The sequence below is a fragment of the Hetaerina americana genome, unplaced genomic scaffold (genome assembly GCF_022747635.1).
Source record: "Hetaerina americana unplaced genomic scaffold, ioHetAmer1.1.p SCAF_7, whole genome shotgun sequence".
Classification (NCBI taxonomy): Eukaryota; Metazoa; Arthropoda; class Insecta; order Odonata; family Calopterygidae; genus Hetaerina; species Hetaerina americana.
In genome coordinates, this window is record NW_027287316.1 from 5397405 (window position 1) to 5422736 (window position 25332).

The 25332-nt window shown below is 37.1% G+C and overlaps 2 protein-coding genes across 6 annotated transcripts in view; one reads left to right on the forward strand and one right to left on the reverse strand.

The window, feature by feature from the left end:
* Positions 1-16238, forward strand: part of SPoCk (secretory pathway calcium atpase) — a 49177-nt gene extending 32939 nt beyond the window's left edge. For both annotated transcript variants that reach the window (XM_071594825.1, XM_071594824.1), the window contains exons 15-21: positions 1-135; positions 1535-1701; positions 4694-4879; positions 10620-10767; positions 12270-12365; positions 12558-12699; positions 14504-16238. The exon at positions 1-135 is cut by the window's left edge and continues 14 nt beyond it. In XM_071594825.1, coding sequence (XP_071450926.1) covers positions 1-135; positions 1535-1701; positions 4694-4879; positions 10620-10767; positions 12270-12365; positions 12558-12699; positions 14504-14625 — 996 coding nt within the window. In that variant the 3' untranslated portion in view covers positions 14626-16238. The remainder of the gene's footprint in view (positions 136-1534; positions 1702-4693; positions 4880-10619; positions 10768-12269; positions 12366-12557; positions 12700-14503) is intronic.
* Positions 16239-18956: 2718 nt separating this feature from the next.
* LOC139696454 (nucleolus and neural progenitor protein) lies at positions 18957-23509 on the reverse strand. 4 transcript variants are annotated; one of them, XM_071595227.1, is made up of 6 exons: positions 23364-23509; positions 23129-23260; positions 22751-23049; positions 22466-22642; positions 22245-22387; positions 18957-19469 (listed from the first exon to the last, which is right to left on the reverse strand). In XM_071595227.1, exons 1-6 carry the CDS (start codon positions 23379-23381, stop codon positions 19120-19122), a joined length of 1119 nt encoding a protein of 372 aa, XP_071451328.1. In that variant the 5' UTR covers positions 23382-23509; the 3' UTR covers positions 18957-19119. The 4 variants fall into 4 exon arrangements, with proteins under 4 accessions (XP_071451328.1, XP_071451327.1, XP_071451329.1 ...); XM_071595226.1 differs by having other exon boundaries at positions 23129-23280; XM_071595228.1 differs by having other exon boundaries at positions 22751-22961; positions 23071-23280.
* Between the last annotated feature and the right edge of the window lie 1823 nt (positions 23510-25332).

Consider the following 25332-nt stretch of genomic DNA (forward strand, 5'->3'; position numbering starts at 1 on the left):
CTGGACACTGTGCACATGCAAGTCTTGTCTGGTGAGGAGATAGAGTCTTTGAATGAGCAGCAGCTGGAGCAAATTATCACCAGAGTTAGCGTTTTCTACAGGGTAACCCCCAGGCACAAGTTGTGTATAGTAAAGGTAATGGGCTATCGGGGTATGTACACTGGTTTAGTCATAGTCGTGTGAAGAGCTGGGAAATATAATGGACTCCCTTTGATGGCCATTCTGTTTCATCAACACACCTACTCCTGGAATGGTAATAGCTAAGTGAGGGAAGCCCAAAGGCTGTGTCAGTAGGGTGCCTAATAAATTTATCAACCATCAAGAAGTCCTGAGTTGACATTTTGATGTCATAAATGTGCCCAATGATTGACTGCAGTAATAATATTGGTAATAAAAAGTCCACTATTTATTTGGTAATATTCTGTTCGAAGCCTCTGCCTCTCCTGTAGTGGCTGATTCTGCATTTTGTAAAACATCGCATTGTAAAATATCATGCTAGGAAATAAACTTAAGTAAAGTATTTACTAACTCAAGAGAGCAAAAGATTACCACCAAACAAGTGATGTAAATAATCCAATAAGTTTCCTGTTGGTGTTCAAAATGAATATTTGTAAAAGCTTAAATGTAAAGGTTTTTGGAAGTTTAAAAATGAATTTTAATTAGACCCATTGATTAAATAAGGAGTGGTTTTAGAATTGAACCATTTTCTGTAAGTAATGTTAAATTAACGCACAATCATATTCAGTTTTCATATTAGGTGCCATAAGTGTAACGTTTGCCTTTGACAAGGTCTATAGCATTTTTAATGCCCTTTTGATCATTAAAAGTTGCTATCTTTTAAAGTTATTGGTCAAGGTTTGGAGACGAGTGATCCAAGCTTTTTTCCCATTGACATTCCAAAGTTCATTGAACCAAATAAACGGTAATTGCTGTAAAAATCAAGATTTAATGGACAGGTGTTAAATTCTGAATCAGCTTGCACTGTCCATACCACTCTTGATTTCTTTGACTTTCATCGAGCCTGCACCTTATCTCCCCAAAAGTTCTGCCCTCTCTAACACTTCTAAAACAAAGTAAAGGGTGTTAGTTTTTACGTAAATATTCTTTTAGTTAAGATGTGTAAGCCTGTGAGTATTTCTCCCTACATCAGTGCTATTGCTTCCCAACATGAAGTTTTTAGGTAATCAAATAAAGCATTTAACCCCTCCATAATTGTTGAAATCAATTGTTGAACCTCATTGCATGGATGTTCTAATTGTTCCAATTACCTACTAGGCCTCATAGAAGTTTTGTGCCAGGCATTTTATTGCTCTGGTTGTTTAAGTTGATTTACTGGCTTAAATATTTGCACCTAGTCGTACGTAAATAATAATGCCAAGTGTAAACTGCTACTAAAAATCGTGTTTGTTATTCCAATGCATAAAGTAACTTGGAGCTATTTCGATGGGTGAGAAATGGGTGTGGAGTGAATGTAGCTGAGCTGCATGTTGGTTGCACCTTTGGTTGTTCAATGTCCTATCCTGAATGTTCACAGGCACTTCAACAGAATGGTATTATAGTAGGCATGACTGGTGATGGTGTGAATGATGGCGTAGCCCTTAAGAAAGCAGACATAGGAATAGCGATGGGTAGGAATGGAACAGATGTGTGCAAGGAAGCAGCAGATATGATTCTGGTGGATGATGACTTCCAGACAATCATGTAAGTTGACAAACGTTTGTGCTTTCGGAAGTATAATTTTTGGGTTTGTCTACATTTATGTATGTTTTTTGGCTGTATTTTTGTAAATGTGTCGTGGTAGAATTAGTGTACTAAATATTTCAATATCCTTGAATATCCCAATTTGTAGCTGTTATGCTTGATTTTCCAATGTTAATATTCACAATAAAAAGTTGGTTTGTACATAGTACTCTCATAAATGTTGATGATCAACTTGGAAGTTAGTTAGGGCAGATGTGGAATTTTTCCAACAATCATGGTAAATAATTTCATTCTACATACAATTGATATTTTGCTTTTATAGCTTGGATTTTTATTGGCTTAGTTGTGCCAGAAAGGGCATTGTTAATAGCTAAATAAAGTGTACCAAGGATCATTATTAGGTCTAAATTTATTTTGGAGGAATACTTACATTGTGTGAAACTGGAGAATTTGAGGATTGTCTTTAATGGCAGCTCTGGAAATATTGGTCATTTAAGGTGCATGTGTGTCACTTAATTAAAACTCTTCCATGTGGCAAAGAAGGTTTAGGATGACAGCCATTCTTCTCTTTCATTTTGGTTAAGTTTATTGTATATTCTCGGAGCGACTTCAGAGAATCTTACTTCCCCCCCATTGTGCACATTCTTGCTATGATGATATTTTTCCAGTACTTACAAACATGAAGAAAGCCCTGAAAATTGAGAAAATAGCCTGTACAACTGAACTGAGTCGGTTCTGGTTCTAGTATGTTACTAGCTCTCGTTCCCATTTTGGTCCCGGTTCCTAAAAATGTCAACTCTGGTAAAAGGATGGTTTTCAAGATATTGGCATTTGCCTTAGTAAACAAAAGCTCTGCTTCAATTGTTCCCGGCTCAACCATGTGGAAATTCATTTTAATTAAATGAAGAATACAATGTGTAGTGGAAAGATACATTGTATTCTTCATTTAATTAAAAGCTCTGCTATTTAAAAGAAATTATTACCTTAAGTAGCCTGGCATGACAAGGTGGAGCAGCATTTTATCAATGATGAGCCCAATTAGTAATGTATTGTCTAAAATGTGTACTTCATTAATGTAATTGGAAGTACACACAGTTTATGAGAAGTGTCACAGTACAAAGTTTTGCGTATATTCTCAAGATTTTTTTGTCTCAAAACTGAAAGATGATTGTACAGAGGTTAGAAATATCTACTGATTGGTGATTTTGTGTCATATATGAGGGTCATCCGGAAAGTAGTACCCGTTCGTGCCGCATGAAGTGCTGACGACGCGAGTAGCCGCTGGACGAGGTCAGATAGCTTCAGTGGCTTGTCTGCCTTCTCTGAGCCAAGTTGCGTGACGCTAGCATTGCCTGTGTTGTTTCTGTGATTGTTTACAATGTTTAAAAAAATTGAGAACGCCGCCAGTTGTGAAGTGAGGGCAGTGATTAAATTCCTCAATGCAAGAAACGTTCGCCCATGTGATATTCATCGCCAATTAAAGGAGGTGTATGGAGACAATGTAATGGACGAGTCGTCTGTTCGGCGGTGGTGTCGCAACTTCAACATGGGGAGGGGGAACACACACGACGATGAGCGTTCGGGGAGACCGTCTGTCATTACAGACCAACTGGTGAGCTCAGTTGACGAATTCGTGAGGAACGATCGGCGCGTCACAATTGATGACATCTGTGAGCATTTTCCCAATGTTTCTCGAACAATTGTTCATGAAATTGTTAAACACCATCTGCATTATGCAAAAATTTGTGCAAGATGGGTCCCTCGCGTATCTCAATGAGCTGGCGGCGAAGGACTATGCAGCAGGAATACAGAAACTTGTCACACGTTATGACAAATGCCTTAATTTGCTTGGAGATTATGTTGAGAAGTAGTTTAAAGTATCCTCTTTCAAATAAAATTTTTTATGTTTGTTAATATTTACTTTTGTGTCTTTATTTCACGAACGGGTACTACTTTCCGGATGACCCTCGTATTTTATGAAAATGGCTGTGTAGTGATTAGTTTTGTGTCTTTCTATAGTATTGTTGCCATGTGAAGGAAAGCAAACGAATTAAATGTAGTTTCCAACATTTTTAAATTCATGATAAATTGTTTCAAGGTAGATAGTGAACAAAAAGAGGTTTTTGGAGAGAAACCCTTTTGTCCGTTTTCTCTGCTTTGATAAACTGAAGTGAATGTGTTGTGAAGTGTTAGTGCCTTCCACCAAACTTCATCTTTGAATTCAGATGAGTGGTTCAAAAGTTGTGGAGTTATATGCATGCATCATGGAGATAGATCTTCGTCCAGAGTATGCCTGATATTTTTTATGTAAAATTTCTCCTCAACATAAGTAATTACTAATATAGTTACAACATACAGAATAGCGCTTTTGTTATTCCTCGTCTTTTAAATGATTATTAAAACAAACTCTCGTTAGTCCTGAGTAACAATGAACTATTGCAGACCGTACGAGTATATCTCCATGACAGATTAAATGTTATGATACAATAAAACATAGGTTTCAAGAAACTGCGGGAGAAGCTGCGACAGTAACTTTTTGACAGAGTCATCTGCTAATTGTTGCATTGCAAAACATAGGTACTGTACATTCTTGATTTCCCTTTTTTTCCTCGCCAAAAATGAATCGATTATGCATTGCAATATGGTGATTTTCTTATGGCCTGCAGAATTGCTTTTTTTATCGTATGACCTTAATTGCCAATGTAGTTTTGGTGTTTCCTGGCAAACATTTTAATTAATTGATTTTTGGATATGTGAAGGTTTATTAAACATTGTTCACGTAACTACAAAAGAGACCATTATCTTTGGTTGCCTACACAGCAGAATTCTGATTATTCTGTGAAGATTTAGGTTGAGGGTTTATTGATTTTGAACTTGGACATTTTTTTAAAATTGGAGGAGGAGGATTATGAGGAAAGAGGTTTGATTCTGAGTTGAACATCTTGTAGGGGCACCACAGATTTTCTGTAAAATACCTTTTATCTTTTCACAGTTCTGCCATTGAGGAAGGGAAAGGGATATTCTACAACATTCGTAATTTTGTGAGGTTTCAGCTGAGTACCAGTATTGCTGCACTGTCACTGATCGCCTTGGCAACACTCATTGGCATTCCAAATCCACTAAATGCAATGCAGATCTTGTGGATAAATATTATTATGGATGGACCTCCCGCCCAGAGGTAATTATTCATCAAATATGGTCTTTGGACGTTCTAGTTACTGTAAAGTTTAATGATCAAGAAATAGTTGTTATTATGTCATATCAGCTATTGTTATTACAGCTACAGCTATCAGCTGTTGTTATTATGTCAGCATATCTTAAGTTTTTATTTGCCCAAGGCCACTGTATAATTTGGAAAAACAAAACAATTGACCATGTGAAGTTACCAGTTTTTCATCTCAGAATATGTAAATGACCTTTTACTTTTAAACCAGTTAATTATTATTATTATTTTCATGCGTTATTCCACGATTCATGTTGAGTTTTGGGACGGACATGGGCCGAACATGCTAAATTTCTAAGCCCTGGCTAACATCATACAACTGGACACCTTGCACTGCAAAGAAACCCTTGAACCCTGCATACTTTCTTCATCTGTTCATTCCATGTGACAACATGGTGCAGATTTTGGAATTTGAAGTGCAAGTTTATCTAGATTTGAAAATTTATCCTCCAGGCTATCCAATTCTTGCTTGCATTATGTTCTCCTCTCTATCATAGTCTTCAGCATCCCGTAGCCAAGCAATACGCCCTTCATCCATACTTACGCCCTTTCTCCTCATGATTTCTCCCAACCATCCCCTCTCTTTGCCCACCATACCAAGTACTTCTTCGTTTGTTTTCTTCTCTGTCCATTTCACCTTCTCCATTCTTCTCCACACCCACATTTCAAAAGCCTCCAATCTACATCCATCCTCATGCTTCAGTGACCATGTTTCCATACAGTACATAACTATGCTCCATAGGAAAAATGTTGGTAATCTTTTTTAATATTCTTACTCAACATCCCTGTCATTCATTGCATTCTCCTTGCAAAAGCTTCTTTGCTGTGTGCAATTCTTCTCCTTACGTCCCTACTACTTTGACCATTTTGGTTCATAATAATTCCGAGACAGGTAAACTGTTCTACCTGCTCTAATTTTTGCCCTCCTATTTTAATGTTTAGCTTGACTTTCCTTTTCCTGTAAAACTGCTTAACCTTTGTTTTATTTATATTGATTCTCATCCCATATCTATGACGTTAATTTTGTGTGGTCAACAATAACTAATCTTTTTGCAGACTGATTAGCCAAAGTTTGATCATTTGCAAATCTGATTTTACTAATTCCCCACAAACTTTCATTCCCATCTTCTGCTCTTCCCAGGTATATTTTACCATTTATTCTGTGTGTAATTTAAAAAGCATCAGTGATAATGAACAGTCCTGTCTTCTACTCCTCTCCCTAACCCTGTTCATCTTGACTCTCCATTAATTTAATGTATGTGTACTGTGTAAGACATGAAGTGGGTACAGATATATCGCCTGGATTTAGAGGTATCTTTGGATTTTTCATCCAAAAACTCTACTCCTATCCTTAGTAGTAAGTTAATCAATTCTACCCAGTTTACCCTATAGAAGCGATTTCAAAAGAACAAAGCAAGCAAATAATGGTTTGTGTATGCTATAATTCTTTCTATCAGTGACATATTTAAAACTGTGGTATCACTTGGACCTCTACCCTTATGGACCGAAACTGATTACCCCTTAAGTAATCATTTGTTCTCCTCCTCCATACATTTGTTGATGACCCTTTCCCCTTTTTAGATGGAGACTGTTACTGATCAAAGTAATGCCTTCTGGCTGAGTTTCTCCCTCATGATTGTATATTATTATGTTAAATATGTTACTGTGTCATTATCTAAAATGTTATTTTATGAATTTAACCATAAAAACTCATGTCACTTTTTCCAAACCCCTAAGTAATTCCATTGGGATTTCATCTGTCCTCACAGCCTAGCATGATTTCACATCCCTTAATGACCTTCCTATTTTGTAATCAAGCATTCCTGAGCACAAGCTCTCCTAATCAATGTCATTTCGTCTTTCTATGTCTAAATTTGCTATCTTAGTAGCCATATCAACTATGTAGATGCTCTATGTATTCTCTCCATCTCTCTTGAATTTCTCTTTGGTGGATGCATAATTTTCCTGTCAAATCTTTGGTAATGACCATGGATTTCCCTTTCCTATTTACTGATAGTGCTTTCACCTTCGTGTAGAGCAACTTCATGTCACCCTTTTAAAGTAAATTTTCCATATCCTCGCAGTGAGCCTTCCACTTCTGCTTTGGTTTCCTGCCTGGTTATTATTGTCATGTCTCTGCATCCTTCACCCAACTCCGTTTACATTCTTCCATTCCATTCACTTGTCTCTCTCCTTTATTATCTCATCTGTAATCCATAGTTTCCTTCCCCTTTTGACTGTCCCTCCAGTGTTGTTTGTGGCCTTCGATATTCCTGTCTTCGTTCCTCTCATGCACTGGATTTCCACAGGAGGTTGACCATGTGAGATGCCTCTGTAGCTTAATCAGTTAAAGCACTTGGCCAGTCAATGAGGGATTGAAGTTCAAATCTCAGTCCGGGCACTTGGTTTTTACTTTGTAAAATACCCAAATTTTGTAGAAATTTCTTCTGGTAGTTCATCCTAGGCCTTCCTTAACACTTCTCTTTTGTTTATTTCAATGATTGTCTTCAGTTAGGTAAACATCTCAATGCTTCATTGTTTCTCAGAAGTGTAAGTTTCGTACCAAGGCTTCTCTCTTTATCCACTTTTCGAAATACATAACTGTTTATTCATTTTATTTTCATCATCTGCTTAATCCGACTTTGCCGGACTTTTCTAACTCATTATACTTTGCGACAACATCATATAATGTCAATCTCAACTGGGTGTGGCACAAAAAGCTGGATTCATACAATTATTCCAAACATTTTTTTATTAAAAAAGTTTAAGTGTTGACAACATTTTTTCTACTTAAATGTTTGTGTGATCATGAAAAGCAAATGTATTCAATGCATCCCCCACTTGCCTGAATGACGGCCTCCACACATGATAGTCCAATGAATTTAAATCTGGGCTCTGAGGAGGCCAGAATTCTTTGGACTACGTCCATGCTGCCCGACATCCAATTTTGGACCAAATGGGCCTTTTGCATGGGCAGGTCCCGCTGGAAAACGTATGACTTTTCAGATGACACAGTTTCCATCCAGGGCTTCACTACATGTGTCAGAACACGCAAATAAACTTCTTTGTTGATATTTTCCCCTTTTTTAAAGACATGTGTTGGCATGACATCACCTCTGACAGCTTGCTCCTTCAATTAAGGTTTCCTTGCCGGTGTTGCAAAACCATTGGCAGACTTCCCTATCTCGTTATGCGTAGCGACACGTCATATGATGTTGATGTCAGGAATGTGAAGAACCAAATAATTTCTGCCATCAAGAGATCAGTGTGTACGCTTTCAATAATCATGGCTCTTCGGTTATGCTCTGCTATTGTTCTCACTATTGCAACCATTTTAAGTCTATTACTGCTCAGTACTTATGTCAAGCTCATTTAGGCGCCAATGGTGACCTCTATATGTATAAATTGGCTGGAATATCAAATTTAATTTTGTCTGGCTGCACCCTGCAAATGCCCTCTCTTCTTTTGGCTCTCTCCATGTTTGATTGTGCATCACACTGTCATTGTGTCGTGATTTCCTTAAGAGTGCATCATATTCCAATCCCAAGTTGTCAAAAGTTTCCTCCAGATCACTGAATGCAATTTGAGTGTGTTGCTCTTTCGGTATCCTCATCTCCACAAGTCTGAGGACGAAAATAGTTTACCTCGTCCCTCTACTGCTTCTAAATCCAAATTGGTGTGTATTTAAATACTCTTCAGCTTTCTTCTCCGTTTTATGGTTGTTTCTCCTCTCTGCGACACACAGTCTTTGTTGAATGGGTCACTGGACTGATTTTTCTCAATCTGTATGTATTTTCTACCTTTTACTTTTTTGTTAGAGATGTTTAGATTTTTAAGTGCAACAGTATTTCTCCTTTCCTTTACATGCTGAGTATTAAATTGTATAATTGTTTGATTCTTATCTTCTGGATGTAATTAGTTTTGAGGATATGTTGTTGATACGCAGTAGCGTGTTTGTTCTTTACTCCATCGTCAAATTCAGTCAGGAGGATGAAGTCCCTTTACTCATTGCCATTGACAGTATCTCAGCTTAATTTTTTTCTTTGTATTGGCCAATTTTTGTGATTCAATGAGCCTGTTACCTGCATATTAATTTGTAAATATATATATTAGCGTTTCAAGTTTTTCAAATCTCTAATTCTAATGTTTAATCAATATTCACTTTGTTTACCACCATCAATGCACATTGGAAGAGTGAAATAAAATTGAAATCATTGACTGAGAAGTATTCTGAAATGCTTTCAAGTAACTTTTTCCAGAGATGAACTTCAAAATTATTTAATTATTCTCGTCTGCCAAATGGTGATTACACGAGATAAGCTGACAAGCTGTTATTTTGAATTTGAGAGTAAATGGCTAATATGAAGAAATAACGCTGTATGGCATAAGTAACTATCTCAACACTAATTCCCATGAACGAAATTTTACTTTCATGCTTAATGACAAAAAGTGGTGCTTTTATTACCAATGGAATTTGGAGCCATTGCCGTAAATTGTATGTTTCTTATGATTGCATCACCATACAAAAATATGGTACAAGCTTCGCTGTTTGCTGAAGAATGAAGACTTTAGCTTGAAAATACTAGGGGCAGTGAAATGAAAACTGAACACCCATCACTACGCACAGTCCGTTCAAAAGGTGGCAGCACTGTTATGTATGGATACTGACGTTGCTGTGGTTGGAGAACTGCATAGTAGTGGCAACTCAAAGGTGTGCGCAGTTGTTGGGTTATTATGTCCCAGTTGGTGCGCGGACTGGTCTAGTGTGTTTGTCTGTTAGATTTTCATTTGACTGCCCCTCATATTCATCTGACAAGTAGGCTGTGTTCAATGTGCATTGCTAATGTGCTCTTTTTACAATTTTTGACGCTGACGGCTACTTCAAAATCACGCCTTTCCTGCAATTTGCCTCCCTCCAGGGTATAGGTGTAACAGAGTCAGCAATCTAGTCTTTGGTTCTATAAGTCATTAAGATGCAGTGCTGAACGACTAAATTAGTAGTGGTTATGAGATTGGTTAGGTCATCAAATTTTTTGCAGCCCTTCACTCTTTCATGTTTCTTTTTTATAGTAATTAATTCACCAAGTACTGTATTTTCCCATCAATAACGCACACCTCATGTGTAACGTGCGCCCAGAACTTTGTAGTTATCATGAATTTGTATGGACACCGCACGTCCAGAGCTTCATAGTTATCATGAACGAGTATAATAGATGCCGCGCATCTGTATATATACTTATATACCTGCTCGTAAAAATTATATATAGTATGTGTAAAAATACGTCTAGGCTTGGTTTTTTTTCAAATTTCATTTCATAATGCGCACTGTCATGTTTTTGATCATCTGAACATTTTTGTACAGATGACAGGCACGCGTTGGCGATGGGAAAATATGGTAATATGTTCTAATCACCACCATTAAATGTGGTTGAACAAATCCCTTCCCTCTGTGTGTCCAGCGAAATGTATTAAGGCTTGTGTTAAGGCTTAGTTTGAATTTCTATTTTCACCAATTTAAAAGTACTTGAAGGTTATTTATTTAGCCGGATAATGATGCAAATGAAAGAAACAAATTTTGTATTTTCCAAGAATAAAAATTGCAAAAAATAAAAATTACTGCTGCAGCAATAAGACTTGGTTTATGACTTTGAAATTTGTCGGTCTGATTCACCAAATAATATCTTTGTCATTTTAGCTTGGGTGTCGAGCCGGTGGACAAGGATGTTGTCAAGCAGAAGCCGAGGAATGTTAAGGAACCAATGATAACACGCTCCTTGATTTGTAATGTTATTTTATCAGCACTTATCATTATTGGAGGAACACTCTGGGTGTTCAAAAGAGAGGTAAGTTTCATTTCTTAATTTAGCCAAGTAGTTTTACTCGTGGATTCTATTTCAGGCTGTCTGGCATGGGCTTATGGTGAGAAGCTTTAGTTTTCTACTGGGTATAAAGGCCATTCAAGTGTGGTATGTATGTATTAAGATGCAGCATTCACGCTCAATACAATAGCATATTGCGATGTAATATCTCTAGGTGAGGCTTTCATGGTGGGCTTTATGGGGAGCAGTTAATATGCTGTCTAGTGCATTGGCTTCCCATGTTGTTGATTCTTGAGAATGTTACAACAAAAATGAAATGCGGAGGATATTTTTTATTCTAATGTTGCAGTCAAACTCTTGTCGGGGATATTTCGTCCTGTGCTCGTTTTTATTCTCTTTTTATGATAAAGTTTGTTTGACAGGAGCCAATATGCATGTCCGCTAAATGCCATATCGTGTAGAAGTTTCAAAATATCTTCTTTTCAAATATCTCATCCACAGTCTAGTGCTAAATATTAATTTTCCTTGCACTGTTAATCTCTGGATTTTCCTGAAAATTGCATAGTAGTAGTTGGCAGTTTGGTGGAGCCTTAATGTCATGTAAATTTTAGTGTACTGACGCCTTTGTTTGGAAACATGAAATTCAAGCATGAAGAATAGATGTAATTTTCCAAAATTAATGTAATGTTTTCATTGCAAATTTTTCTCTTGAAGAGCAAAAACTGCTTCAATATCGAAAGATTATGTTTCCTTTCAGTCTCCAATCATTGTGGTGATGTGATTTTTTTAATATGGGGAGCATTTTATTTTTCATTAGAAGTCTTACATGATTCTTGCTGCTTTCAAAAATTATCTGAGGGTAAAATATTCGTGATGATGGTGTGTTCAGCAGTTAATATTCCATTATTTCTTGCCATTGCTGTGCATATCCTTTGACTTGCAGTGGCTTCTGACCCATGGGTGTCCTGATCTCTGCTTGCTCACAGTGATTGTTTTAAAGAAATGACCCAGTGTGTCTTGTTGCATTCAGAAATCAGGTGCTGTGTGCATGGTCCTCTATGTTCATCAAATATGATTTGTAAATTTGATGACTTGAGGCTCCATTTTCTGAAAATTCATGATGACAGAATCAAAAATCTTAGTATTTTTTCACACATAATACTTTATCATACTGCTCCTAGTAAGAGTATATGTGTTTCCAGGCCGTGTATGAGATATTATGCCTGATGATGTTGAAACTAGTTATAGTATAAGAAAGTTTTTTGTTTGAAAAAATACTGTTTGTTTATTGAGTGATGACTCAAGTCTTTTCTTCAAAAAAGTTTAATTTTTCTTTTCCTGTTTGTGTCTCGCGTGTCTATGTATGTGAGCACATACATAGACATCTTGAAAGTATCTCAAGGAAAAATATTTTTGAAAGAAAAAGACTAAAGTGGTTGAAAACTGTGGATGTTTTCTTATGAATTAAAAGTATTATGATTGAGAATTTCTTTAAATCACCAACCAGTGAATTATTGTATTTTCAGATGGAAGACAACACTATAACTCCAAGGGATACTACCATGACCTTCACCTGTTTTGTGTTCTTTGACATGTTTAATGCTCTCAGTTGCAGATCTCAGGTGAATCTAGCATTTTCAATTTGAAGTTTTGTGGCCATCTGTAAATGTATTTATTTCATGCCATTAGTAGCTTCCTCAATATTTTAAGCACAGAATATTGCCCGTTTTGGAGCAAAAATATGTAGTTATTAGGTTTTAATATTTCTAAAACTTTTTGGCAAGAAATTAATGGAGTAAAATAATTTTTTCCAGACGAAATCCATCTTCACTATTGGGTTATTCAGCAACAAGATGTTCTTGGTAGCCGTGACTCTGTCAGTTGTTGGGCAACTTCTGGTTATTTATTTCCCTCCCCTACAAAAAGTATTCCAAACAGAGGCCCTTACTGCCGGTGGTAAGTTCAGCAAGCTTAGCGAATGTAGGATCTTTATGTCAAATTTAGAGAAATATGTATTTTTTTATGGGACATGTCTAATATTAAATATATGTACAGTAATGGATTGAACAGGAAGTGCGGGATTGATTTATTAACATTTCTAGGTGAATGTAATTGATACTCTGCTCAAATTCCATCGATGCATTTTTGGTGCGCCAGAAGTGACTTACTTCTTTCTAATTAAAACTTCGTTGCAATTTTCCACAATTAAAACTTTATTTCGACCATGGTTGCGATACACTGTATCATCATCAGAAAAAAATTGCAACAAAGTTTTTATTATGTCTCGATTCCACAACATCACTCCTGACTCTTCACTTTTTGTACTTCTTACTACATGTTATCTTGGGAACTAACAAAATTAAATATCTTAACGCAATGAACTTTGATGTCATGAGTGCAATGGGTAGTTGCATTTACATGGTAAAGTAGCTAGGTTCCAGTAGGAGAGGCAGGCCTAGGCCTCCTGCTGTTTGCTTGAGCAAGCAGGGCCATATTTTTTTGTTTGGCATATTTGAAATAATTGTAATATTCAAATTTAAGCATAAGGCTAGTGTTCATTACCTTACTTGTGATCAAGTCTATCTGAAGTTAGTCTATTCCATACTATGGACTAACTGTGGTCATTTGAAATTTAAAACAATGTTACCAATTTTTAGCTCTCAGGAAATTCACCTTTTGAGAAGATGATATATACACCAACAGTCGTTGAGACAATTGTGCCATTAGCTGTCTAAAAAAGGAAATTCCAAGTGGCTGGCACGGATTGGTTGTAATGCAGAAGGACAAAGTTATTGTTTAATTCCTCACAGGCTTTAACCATTCTGATTGAAATGACTTTTGAAAGAGTCAAATGATTAAAAATTTTGGTCCTCATAAATTTGATAAGCATGGCTTAAAGAAAATGTCTATAAAGGTCACCTTGTCATACGAGCCTCATGAAATCTCTCTTCATGCTGGAATGATTTGAAAAACCTTTTAACAATAATCAGCTCCCATTTCACATGCCGAGGGGAATCCGCGTTCTGGACGCTCGACTGGCCCCCATATTGTACGTTCATCATCAGCATCGGAAAAACTTGCAACCGACCAAGTTTATCATGAGCGTTAGTAATTTTTTTCACCAAGTATACTTGAATAAAGTTGATATATTTCCATGGCAGCCCAGATCAATAGTTTTGGTGTATTACTTACTACCCTTGACAGTTTCCTTAAAATCTGACTTAGGGTGAATGCCTTCTCAAAACCTTTAAGTGCTTCAACCCCCTGACTTAAGATACCGTGATATTTCTGTTATCAAGTCCCTATATGGTATTGACATGAAAGAAACAGCTAAAATATTCTTGAAGGCCATGAAACCAAACTGCTACTCCAAGTGAGAATTAAGAGCCGCTCAAGTACGTATTTGTGTATCCCTTTCTATTGGACTTCCTTTGTGACTTAGAAATCTTTGCTTCCCGTTTACGAATATACACGGGTCAGCTGAGTGATGTCTGACAGCAATTGACAGACATATCACACAGACTGACTAACATGACTGACAGTCGGGATAATTCACGTTCCCCCCTCATAACTGCTTGTACGAGTGAGAAAATAGGCACAATGTGTTTTTTGTGTGAAATTATTGTAATGAACGGCTCATGAAACAACAGTTGGCAGTGCAATGCACGGTAATAGTTGCCGTAAAAATGTTTTTGAGGATTATCACTTATTGTTTCAGGCACACTTACATTGTTTTGAGTTGATTTGTTTTCCTTTTTAGATATGTTGTTCCTTGTGTCTTTGACGTCAACTGTATTCATATTCTCCGAGTTGAAGAAATTCTTTGAGCGTCACTTTGACCAGAGGCAGAGGAGGGTGAAGCCAGACATGGACTTTGTATGACAGTTAAGGAAACCCAGGGGCAAGACTCGTGTGGATTGATCCTCAGCAGATAAGGGCATTCCTCCCTTTTATGTACTTTCCTCTCTTGTCCATTCCTAGTGGTGCCCGTTGGAGTAGGAAGAGAGAATGAGAGAGGTGGAGAGAGGAAGAGAGAGAGTGGTGCATTGGAGGTAATTTGGCTGTAATGGGTGCCATCTTGTTCCAAATGACAGTGATCCTTCTATCCTATCACAAAGCTTCTATTGATGATTTTTGCATTAGCTTTGTTTCTCATTTCCATTGCAATGAAATAGGAAAACTAACATCCTTGGGAAGGAATGCCTTTTTACTGTCAACTGTTTGCATAAAATATTATTTTTAATAATTATTTATGAAAAAGTAAGAGATCTCATTGCCATTAGCAGATACTTAATATAGGAGAACAATGCTGAAAATGCACAGCAAGGATCTGTGATAACATAAATGAAGTGTTGGGGATTGGCCGCGTGTGGCCATCAAGAATATTAAGGTTATGCCATTTTTTTTTTAAATGTTTTTGAATTGTTGACCATTTCTGCAGAAATCTAGTGTGAGAACATATTGCTGGTGCTGTAAAGTAAAACATGTTGCAATTTGTCTGTAAACTTGCTGGCACAATGTTTGTAATAAGAATTGATATTCACACTAAATATTTATGCACTAAAAGTGTGTGCTGTCACAGTAGAGTTGTTGAGTAAATGGTTGCTAAGAGTATCATTCGTACTCAAATTAATTTTCAGTATTATATGTTGTGACTAGATAGTAAAAATCTTATTGGGAAACTTTATTTTTAAACTCTTTATCATAATTGGACTATAGGAGTGATCAGAGTGTGATGTATTTTATTTTGTATGACAAGATAATGTATCAATTTCAATCGATGTTTCTTATTAAAAACTTTAAACAACACTTTTGCCCAAAGGTACGGTAGATTTCTATGTAACTTTATCTAATGTTAAGGATATTCATCATTCATAAAGCTTTTACTCAATTTTGTTTCTCCAGTGTTAAATAAAATATTGCCATGCATGATAGCCGATGTTCAAAACATACGATTGCTAAAATTTTCTCCCAAAACAGGTGTATGTTACGTAGATTGTTGTGGTAAATTGTCAACTCAGGAGTTTGAAGGTTATTTTTAACTATAATTTTGGTCTAACTTAATTAATTGAACCCACTTAAATGTGCTTGTGAACATTTATTTCATTTGTAGATTAAATGAGTGACCCTCTGTTTTGGGATATTAATGGACACAAAAGCTGTGCTACTGAGTCAGTAGTTGGTTTGCTAATCCTTTCCTTTGTACTTCACTTGTTCTATGCGTCAATGATACCTTTGCATTTAAATAATTTCCATCACTTGCAAAATTGTAGTTAAAGCTTTAGTCCTAATAAGAGACTTGCTAACTGTTGTGAGGCCTTGTTGTTGTACTTTGTTATTGCATTTTCAGCTCATCTCACAATCAATTTATACTCAAATTACACATTCTCACGTTTCACTCTCTTGTAAATGGAGATTTACAATCTAATGAGCATGTTCATTTCTTGTACTCTGTTAAAACAAAACTTTGAAATAAATTTCTAGATTGTCTTGTTGGCTGGTAGCATTTGTTGCAATAACTCCTATGTTTAAACATGTACCTATCCCCATGTCTTCTCAACCATTCTTTTGAATAATTCCAAAGAAACTGCGGGAGATGCCGCAACAGTAACTTTTAACGGAGTCATCCGCTAATGTGCATTTCAATGCAACAATTACAGAGTGTAAAAATCATTCGCCTTGACTGGGATTCGAACCCAGATCCCTCAATATCCGGTCGAGTGCTTTAGCCACTTAAGCTACCGAGGCGTCCTATTAAACTCTGAAATTTTGGGGCTTTAAAGCTTTTTGGGCTTTTTGGTTTCTCTATCAGCAAAACTCCAACATCTGAGTATTTTGATGCAAATTTACAATTGGCATTTAAACAGGAAGGAAGATGGAACTCCCTTTCAGCGGTGTCAACTTACAAAATATTAATCTTGCTTCAAATATTGCATTTCCTACGGCAGCTCACAAAGTCAGTGGTGGAATATTATTTGCAGGGAAAGAAGTTGAAATAAATGTATTTTAAATCCAAATCTATTGGTAAACAGTGAAAGGAAGAAGTAGACACAGTTAAGGGGAATTTTTTGAACAGTATCCTGAAAGAAAGCACGGGAATGTGATGAAGAATGGAATTGCTCAGATTCTTCAAAACTTCAGTGGGTAAATGGATAGGAGTGGCAAGAAAGGTGATGAGTAATAAACCACAAAGGCATCGCATTCAAATATGCTAAGAGAAAATTGGTCAAAATGCTTATTCTTTGGGAAAATATAGGGAATGGGAATCCTCAAAACAAGTGACCACCTTGAGATGAAAATTATTTGGGAGTACAGGAAGACACCAGTTATATTAAATTATAATTAGACCCAAAGAGACTGCAATTTTTTTTGCATGATATTCCACGATAATTCTGATGTGAATTAGACTGATTTTTACCACAATGAAATTTAACATTCAAAGGAAAAAATGTTGAAATAAAAGGGACCTGAAAGTTGAATATACTTTGCGGAAGTACACAAACAGGAATAAACAAAATAGAATATCACACGTTCAGTGAAGAATAACAGAATTTATGCATATGACACGAAAAGGAGCAATATACAGTTTAAATTCCTTTACGAATGATGAGGAATATGGTTTAGAGTAACTGCTTGGTCCACCTATGCCTCTGGTCCTAGGTTCTCCTGGAACAGACCACACAGCTGCACCCTTAAAGCGTGGAAGGTGCGTACACAATTGCAGGCAGGGTTTGGGGGGTCCTTGCACCAAAGATTCTATCCTGAAATGGACAACTATGGCGCAAATGACCTTAGCTGTCGTTGGACTCCCATAGATACTCCTACGACAACCACTCCGGAAGTGCTATATCCCTCGAGCTAGCCCCGGGGGCCACTCGGATTCCCAGCGGTGCAGCGTCCCAAATGTAGTTGGCTATGTGGTGGATGGGGAGGCCGGGGGATGAATTAAAATATATTGGAATGGAAGAAAGGACGGGAAAGTTCTTAAGGACCTACGAATCGAAGAGCAGAAGAGAAAGACGAATGAACATAGAAGAATGAAGAAATACTATAAGAGAGACAAGATTAGCAGAAAGAAGAGTATAAGAGGAAAAACCAGAAGGAAGATAAGCACCCCGAACCCCTAATCTTGCCGCCAACATCATGGCAGGGAGGGGGGAGTAAGGATGCCGATAAACAGATGAAAGAGCTAGCAATAGCTACTGCACCCCCTGTGAAGTAATGCCTGAAGGCAGTTCCGCGGGGGATTAGGCTTGGATGTAAAGAGGGTAGTTTTTTACTTGGTATGGGTCGCCGGGAATGACTCCGGTCACATTCCGATACATCCAGGAACCCGTTTTTATTCACCCTCGAGTGACTTCGAGACCAGACCGACCCCAATGTCGTACTCACACTTGTGTGTGTGGTGTAAGTGCGTGCATAATGAGCATTTTCCCCTTCCCTCATTTGTCTTGACCCTGATTCGAACCTGACTCCCTTGTTTTCAGAGCGCTTTCAGCCAATTGAGCCATCTAGGCATCCTATTGCAGACTTATATTTTACAGGCTTTATAGAAATAAGATGTCACGAATAAATTACCATCCATTAAATGTCACAAATAATTATATTCGTGTGCATTGTGCCAGAGTCCACGGTGTTGAAGTGGACATCAAGGGATTCAGGTTCGATTCTTGGCGAGTATGAGTGACTTTTGCACGGTGAAATTTCTTAAAAAGTAGCCATCATTGGAAAACCATTGATATTGTAAATGATTTACATCAATAATTCTATCTAACTACAATGATTGAGGGACATACCAGCAATACCAATAGCGAATCCATCCAACTTTCTTAAGACAGTACAGTTGGTGGGATATATCAATCAGAGTGTGCTAAGTAAACATTTTTGGTTAATCATCCCTTTTATTTTTGTATACGCTTAACCCTCCACTCAGCAAATACAAATCGCCAATAGCTGCTGATGCAACTGTTCAGTGCCAAAACAATCACATTATCAATGCCAAAATAATATATCATAGGACATACGTTTAAGAACATGAACCATGCAAAAGCATTAATAAATGACTAACCTGCTGATTTTCTTGAAATATGTTCACCAAGAGTCCTAAATACTGCAGTTCTTCGGCATTTACGTACTCTTCAAAAATAATGTGGCAGTGATGCAGTCAATGGTGCCATTAATGGGGGATTATTTGAGGAAACAACTGGCAGGGTTGTAAAAACTAATAGCCAAGGGGAAATTCCAAAAAATCTAATCATTCCTACAATATTCCTCACCCTTAAAAATGCACAAGAAATTCAAGGAGTAAATAATTTCAAATACATTCGTTAAAATATCAAAAAATAAATATTTTATTGCATAAAACTTAGCTGCAGGTTACTGAATATATGAGCACAGAATTTTCTTAAATTTCTTTAAGGCCACATCAAACTCATTACTGCCCTCTTGGTCCTCCAGCTCATTTAATTTCTTTATGAATTTACGGATCTTTTTTGCCAAAAGATTGAATTGAAATTTGTCCATGTTCTTTGTGATCGCAGAGTTTCCATTCTCCGATCTCATTTTCTCTTCCCTTTTCAAGAATTTCAGAAGATCTTTGGAAGACGTGACTCTTCCAAAAGGATTCTTTTCCTCTGGCTTTTTACAACGACGCTCACTTTTAGCATCCATTGATTTTTTTGGATTTCTAATGGGCTGATGCTTTGGTGCATTCCGCTTCACAGGCTCTGAAATGAGGGTTGAGGTGGATTAGGTTAGGTAAAATTTGGCATGCATGATACCCACATCAGGTTAGTACTGTAACCCGAAAGTTAATTTGAGTGGCAAAGGTAGGGCTTCCATCTCTCATAAGCCCTCTTTTGTCAAGTCTCTGCTGGAGATAATACATTAGGTTACAGACATTCCCTTTGCCACGTTTTCTTAGGAAAATTCAGCACCCAAAAAATGGTGGAGGGTGTACAGAAGAAATATCACCCAGACAATGACATTAAGTGTCAAAACCTGCATGAGCATCATTTTTAGCTAACTTTAAGAATATTTATTTATCAAAAATGCATGATAAGCTCTACAAATTGATGCCTAAGTAAGAACTTCCCAGTATATGTCACCCATATACCCTGTACCTTTCCATTGTAAGCCAAAGGGGCTGGTATGTTTCCTACCGGCTCATTAGTTTTTATTTCTTGATATTGCCCGCTCAACTTTAACAATGGTTTGGAGATTTTGTCTGCTACAATTACCATAACAGGCTGCAAAAAACCACATTCATGAATACCCAATTCAGTGGGGTGGCACTTGAAAAAAGATTGTCACATCTAAAACTCTGTGGTTTCAAGGACTGGAACCTTAAAGAGCGAGGTTTGTTAAGTCTTCTGCACAGTACATCATTAATTGAAGGGGTGGGAGGAATCATCCATTTGAAAGGCTGAAGCCAAATGAATTTCTTTTTTATTAACATTTTATGCATGGAGTGCGTCACCACTGATGGTTTTTTTTACCAATCCCTGTTCTCTTTTAAGAATCCCACAAATCTGAATCCAGAACTTTGCTTGACAAAACGCTGAATGTCTAGAGAAAAATGATTAGTGAGGCCATGAGGTAAGAGTAGGTGGATTGGGATGGCGCGATGGCTAGAATACTGGCTTCTCACCCAAAGACGTTCGAATTCTGAAGACGGCAGATATGCTTCAATGGTATCACAAACCCTACTTGAGGTACTTTGTGGAGAGCACTTTGAGTGAGTATGCCATCCTTCGGATGGGAAGTTAAGCTGTGGATCCCTTGGTGCTTTTCGTTTACAGAGTAGGCTAATGCCGATGCCGGGTTTCTCTCTACCCTTCATCCTTTCCGGTCTATCCCCTCAAATGACCTCAGCTGTCGGTCACCTCCACTCAACAGCCGATTCATAGTTAATCCATCAACTGAAGTTCAATCGTGTTAACTTGAATTTGGTGACATTTACGTCCCATGGAGTTCACCATTACATACACAACTATTTACCAATTAAGAAAAAATAGAGATAATAATCTGAATGACAAATAAACGTCTTACATAGCTGACACTTTGCCCAATCGCCCAAACTCAATCTGCATAACATAGAATCAATAATGGATCACAATCATTCTTCACATTTATATTTCAATTAACCACTATAATGAAAAGTAAATAATTGAGAGTATGCAGTTTATTCTCATATTAATTAATAGCTTCAATTTTCAACTATACCATACGGTCACAAGACCCCTGCTCATTGTGGTGTCACAGAGTAATTGAATAATGAGACAGTGAAATTAAGAGGACGCTCATAGTTCCTTAGAGTGAAACCTAGGCGCTGAATTTCCTGGAGGGAATGGGGCTGGGGGATTTGATAACACATTGTTACTTATTCAAGGGTCAGGAAGTAGAGTTAATTAATACTCTTGAGCTTTAGCCACTTTCACCCAAATGGATTTTTCCATACAAACACGCAATAAACAAAGAAAAGTATTATTGTGTACAACAATTCTGTTTCCATGGCTTCACCGAAATTTAATGCTTTCTTAGTGCATTTTGATTGCCTGCATGCTTTATTCAATTGGAAAAAATTTCAGATAATGTTAAAACAGTTCACCAATTGCAGCAGGGTTTAGGACCAAGGTCAAAGTAGTAGTAGTAGTCAAAGGGCGTTGGAAGGAGAATTGCATTGGGCACAGAAGCTTTGATAAGGAAGTGGGAGTTGATGACATGAATATCGAGTAAGGATAGAGAAAAAAGGCTATTCTAAATTTTTAATGTGAAGCATTGTTTTGTATGGTGTAAAAACAATCACTGAGGCAAGATGACAGGCATAGATTGGAGGCTTCTGAAATGTGGGTGTAGAAAAGGATGGAAAAGGTGAAGTGGACACTGAAGACTGTGATAGAAGAGAGAGAGGCAAATGAGGAAAGGGTAGGGAAACCATAGGCACGGAAGAAATGAAGGACAGAAGAATATGTGTGATAATAAAGAACTGTTTCATGCTGTGAGGAGTGCCAGATAAGCCACGAAATTTAGCAATGCTAAGTCAGTGGCCAACCAGAACTTATTTCAATGGTCGACAACCAAAGAAATGTCAGAGCTTTCATAAGTAGCAGTCTACAATAGTAGTCGCGATAAAAACACAATTACTTTTAAAAAAGAGTGTATATGGAATTCACTACATTGTCAGCCATTCACTAAATATTTTCATTAAAATGATTAAAAATGAACAACGAATTAAGGTTCTAGATGGGACTAGATTTTACTGTTGGCCACGGCGTGGAGAGGCAAGCAGCCGGCGTTCAATATCTTAAGATATGTACATAAACCACATTTGCAATTATTAATCCAAAAATTCTTTTTCCCCTTTGCCCCCTCGTAAAATTACCAACAATGCCTAACCATTGACTGATTATTGCATTACTTCCAAGACTGATATATAATTTGATAAATTATACGGTTATCATTACTCTAAATGCTAGGATAACAGTCATTTACGATATTACCCCCAAGATCTGCATCAGTGTTCACATTATTGAACTGGTTCAATGCTACTTTTCCAGGTATTTCCACGGAATCACCTTCACCACTTATGTCACGGAAAATTTTATCTAAATATGTCGATTTTGCATCCAGCTGCCTTTTTTTCCTGAAATTAAGAATAAAAAGCATTTTAGTTAATTAAAATTGAAATTAGGTAGCGCAATTACAAATGAGTATTCCTCACGTGTTTTGCTGTGATTTCCCAGTGATCCACCAAACATTCAGCCAACTATCAACGTCGACAGGATATCTCGTTTCAAATCCATTCCAGAGTTGGCCAATATACTCTAGCTTGTCCAAAAAAGGAACTATATTTTTGTAATGTTCACATGCAGAGAGTACTAAATACTTGGTAAGACACCTAGACGAAATGTCAAGAAATCAATTGTCGTGCAGAAAGCCCACCACATAATGGATGGTGGTAAACTTAAATGCATGATAATAACACGTAAGGCACGTATTACTTCACCATATTCTGGAAATTATGGAAATCGCCACCAGTGCGTAATTCCAAGAATGACCTAAATTCATTCTATCCTTGAGATAGATTGCTGCATCTTCACAATATTGAGCTGCTTTACAGAGTAGTTTTACAAATCCAAGGGTCCTTAAAATAAGAAACTCTAACATTTGCCTCGAAGGAGCAACCATCATGCGTGTTTGTTCCGAAGTCATTCCAGCTTCAATTGAGGGTTTTATACAAAATGAGAAGTTGCCATACACAGAGGCCAAATTCAGCCTTAAATATTGCAGAAGGCATCTGTTAACCTATACTAAGAAAAAACTTACACATAATTGAAGGCTACAAAAGGCAGTATTACGGTGAAATCGCAACAAATTTGTATACTTTTTCCATTGATTTTAATCCTTTATCATGACGAAACTTCGTTTTCATTCTGTAAATTATTCTCGATAAAAGTGCTGCTTCCACATGCAACAACTTTTGATCCATCAATATTTTCAGAAAACTCGAGCAAACCTTTTTCAAAGAAAGCACATCTAAGAGAAAACAAAGCTTAAACAGTAGATGTTCGCATGGTCGTGACTCTGACATAAATGAAATGTTTCCAAAAGATAATTACCACGGCAGCTGGTAACATGGCATCTATTTGGTGGCGGAGCCAAATGCACTGCCTGCCAGTTCAACGCCATTCCTTTCTAATAAGAACTATTAACTTCACTTTAAATTTATTGTCGGCAGTTTGAACGTTAACCATACCGCAAAAACAACACGTGATAAACGAAATATTTGTTCGTTAGCCTGCCGATAGATGGTAACCTTATCAATTGGATAAGAATTCAAATGTCAACATTTGTGCAGAATATCGCTATTATTCAGTATTTTTGTTAATGCAACCTTTCTGTTTCAAATATTGTGTCAATAAATCAAATCCGATAACTACTTTAATAAATAGCAAAATTCTTGTTTGGTTTTAGAAGTATATGCGAGATTTCGTTTACCGTAATACTGCATTGGTGCTTTAATATGCCCATGTTTTTCAGTGTTCACATTTATGAAGGTTTTTATCCATATATCGGTTCATTGATATCCATGCTTGGCAATATTCCTCATGATATTATTGCATTTTACGAAGGCCTACTTTATGTAGATTATGTAGAGATATTGATTAATCACATCATTTTGAATGGGTTTGAGTCTCACAGCGGCAACACCTCTAGGGGTCGGAGTTTTATTAGTAAAAGAATGCTTCTTGCGTGGAAAATTATCAGTTTCATAACTATAAATTATATTGGCCAATGGTGATTAGCGGATCAATGAGCTGACAAAATGATACTCGGGAACTTCTCAAGAAATGGGTATATGCATGTTTATGATTTATGACAACGAATATACGAACACGAAAATACGTCAACCTCCCCCTTAGTAGTGACTACTGCGATCAGAACCCACAAAAGATGTTTACTACTCTGGAATCCATTTTTCACTATCTCGTCAATCGGTCTCTCATTTCATTCTGCTCCAACTACCTAACTCGTTTCACGTCCTCATTTTATCATTGCAAGACGATTCCACGGACTGTTTGCATGTACTTTAGAATTCATTAAAAAACGAATAAAGGAAATGAATAAATAATTAAGTAAATACATACACAGGAAACGCCCTTAAATCTGGAAAAATGAAACTTTTGTTTGAAAGCAAAATTATTTAAAAAAATAAAAATGAAAATTATTTTACTTATAGGAAGTGGTGCTCTTACATGTATCCATCAAGAGTAACATTACTCAATGTAATTGCCCCCTTCAGCTGCAATGACCACCTCCAATCTTGTCCTGAATTGATCACACGCACTCTTTAAAACACCGCTTTCCATATTCTGGACAATAAGTTTGATTTTCCATGCAGCTAAGTTGTTCTCAGGATCATCAACATAAGGATAGAGAGTAGGGTTATATGATTACTTAGGGGGTGATCATTTTGGGTTTAGCAAGGGGAGAGGTACACTTGATGCCATTGCAGTAATGAGATCATTAATCGAGAGGAATATAGAACACAACCAGGAGGTATTTGCCTGTTTCGTAGATTTCGAAAAAGCGTTTGATAGAGTGAATTGGGAAAAACTAATGAGTATTCTGCAGAAAATAGAAATAGATTGGAGGGAAAGGAGGCTAATCCGCAACCTGTACATGTCTCAGACTGCTCAGGTGAGGGTGGGGAACGGGGAGTCCGGATGGGCAGTGTTAGGAAGAGGTATAAGGCAGGGTTGCCCTTTATCACCGTTGCTGTTCAACCTGTATGCAGAGGAAATGATTAAAGAGGCATGGGAAGAATTGGAGGTAGGAATGAAGGTGGGCGGTGAATTTGTAAAATCAGCTAGGTTCGCTGATGACCAAGCTTTAGTTTGTCAGTCAGCAAAGGGGTTCCAGGCATTGCTCAGTGAACACCTTTCACTATTTACCTCCTCAGGTATTATTGCCTAATAGTCCCCTTGGGTATGTAAAAATTTTAGAAATTTTCAGGGTTTATTATATTTTCTCTAGAAATAGTTTTCTAGACTATTTAGTAAATTTTTTCTGCATTTCTATTCAGCA

Bases quoted from the DNA above. Each gene is read 5' to 3' on its own strand.
- LOC139696454 (XM_071595226.1), bottom strand. From the start codon at position 23,433: ATGGCGTTGAACTGGCAGGCAGTGCATTTGGCTCCGCCACCAAATAGA. The intron at 23,050-23,128 runs GTATACAAATTT...TTCTTAGTATAG, and splicing joins GATTAAAATCAATGGAAAAA to GTTAACAGATGCCTTCTGCA. The intron at 22,388-22,465 runs GTGAGGAATACT...TCTTAATTTCAG, and splicing joins GGGAAATCACAGCAAAACAC to GAAAAAAAGGCAGCTGGATG.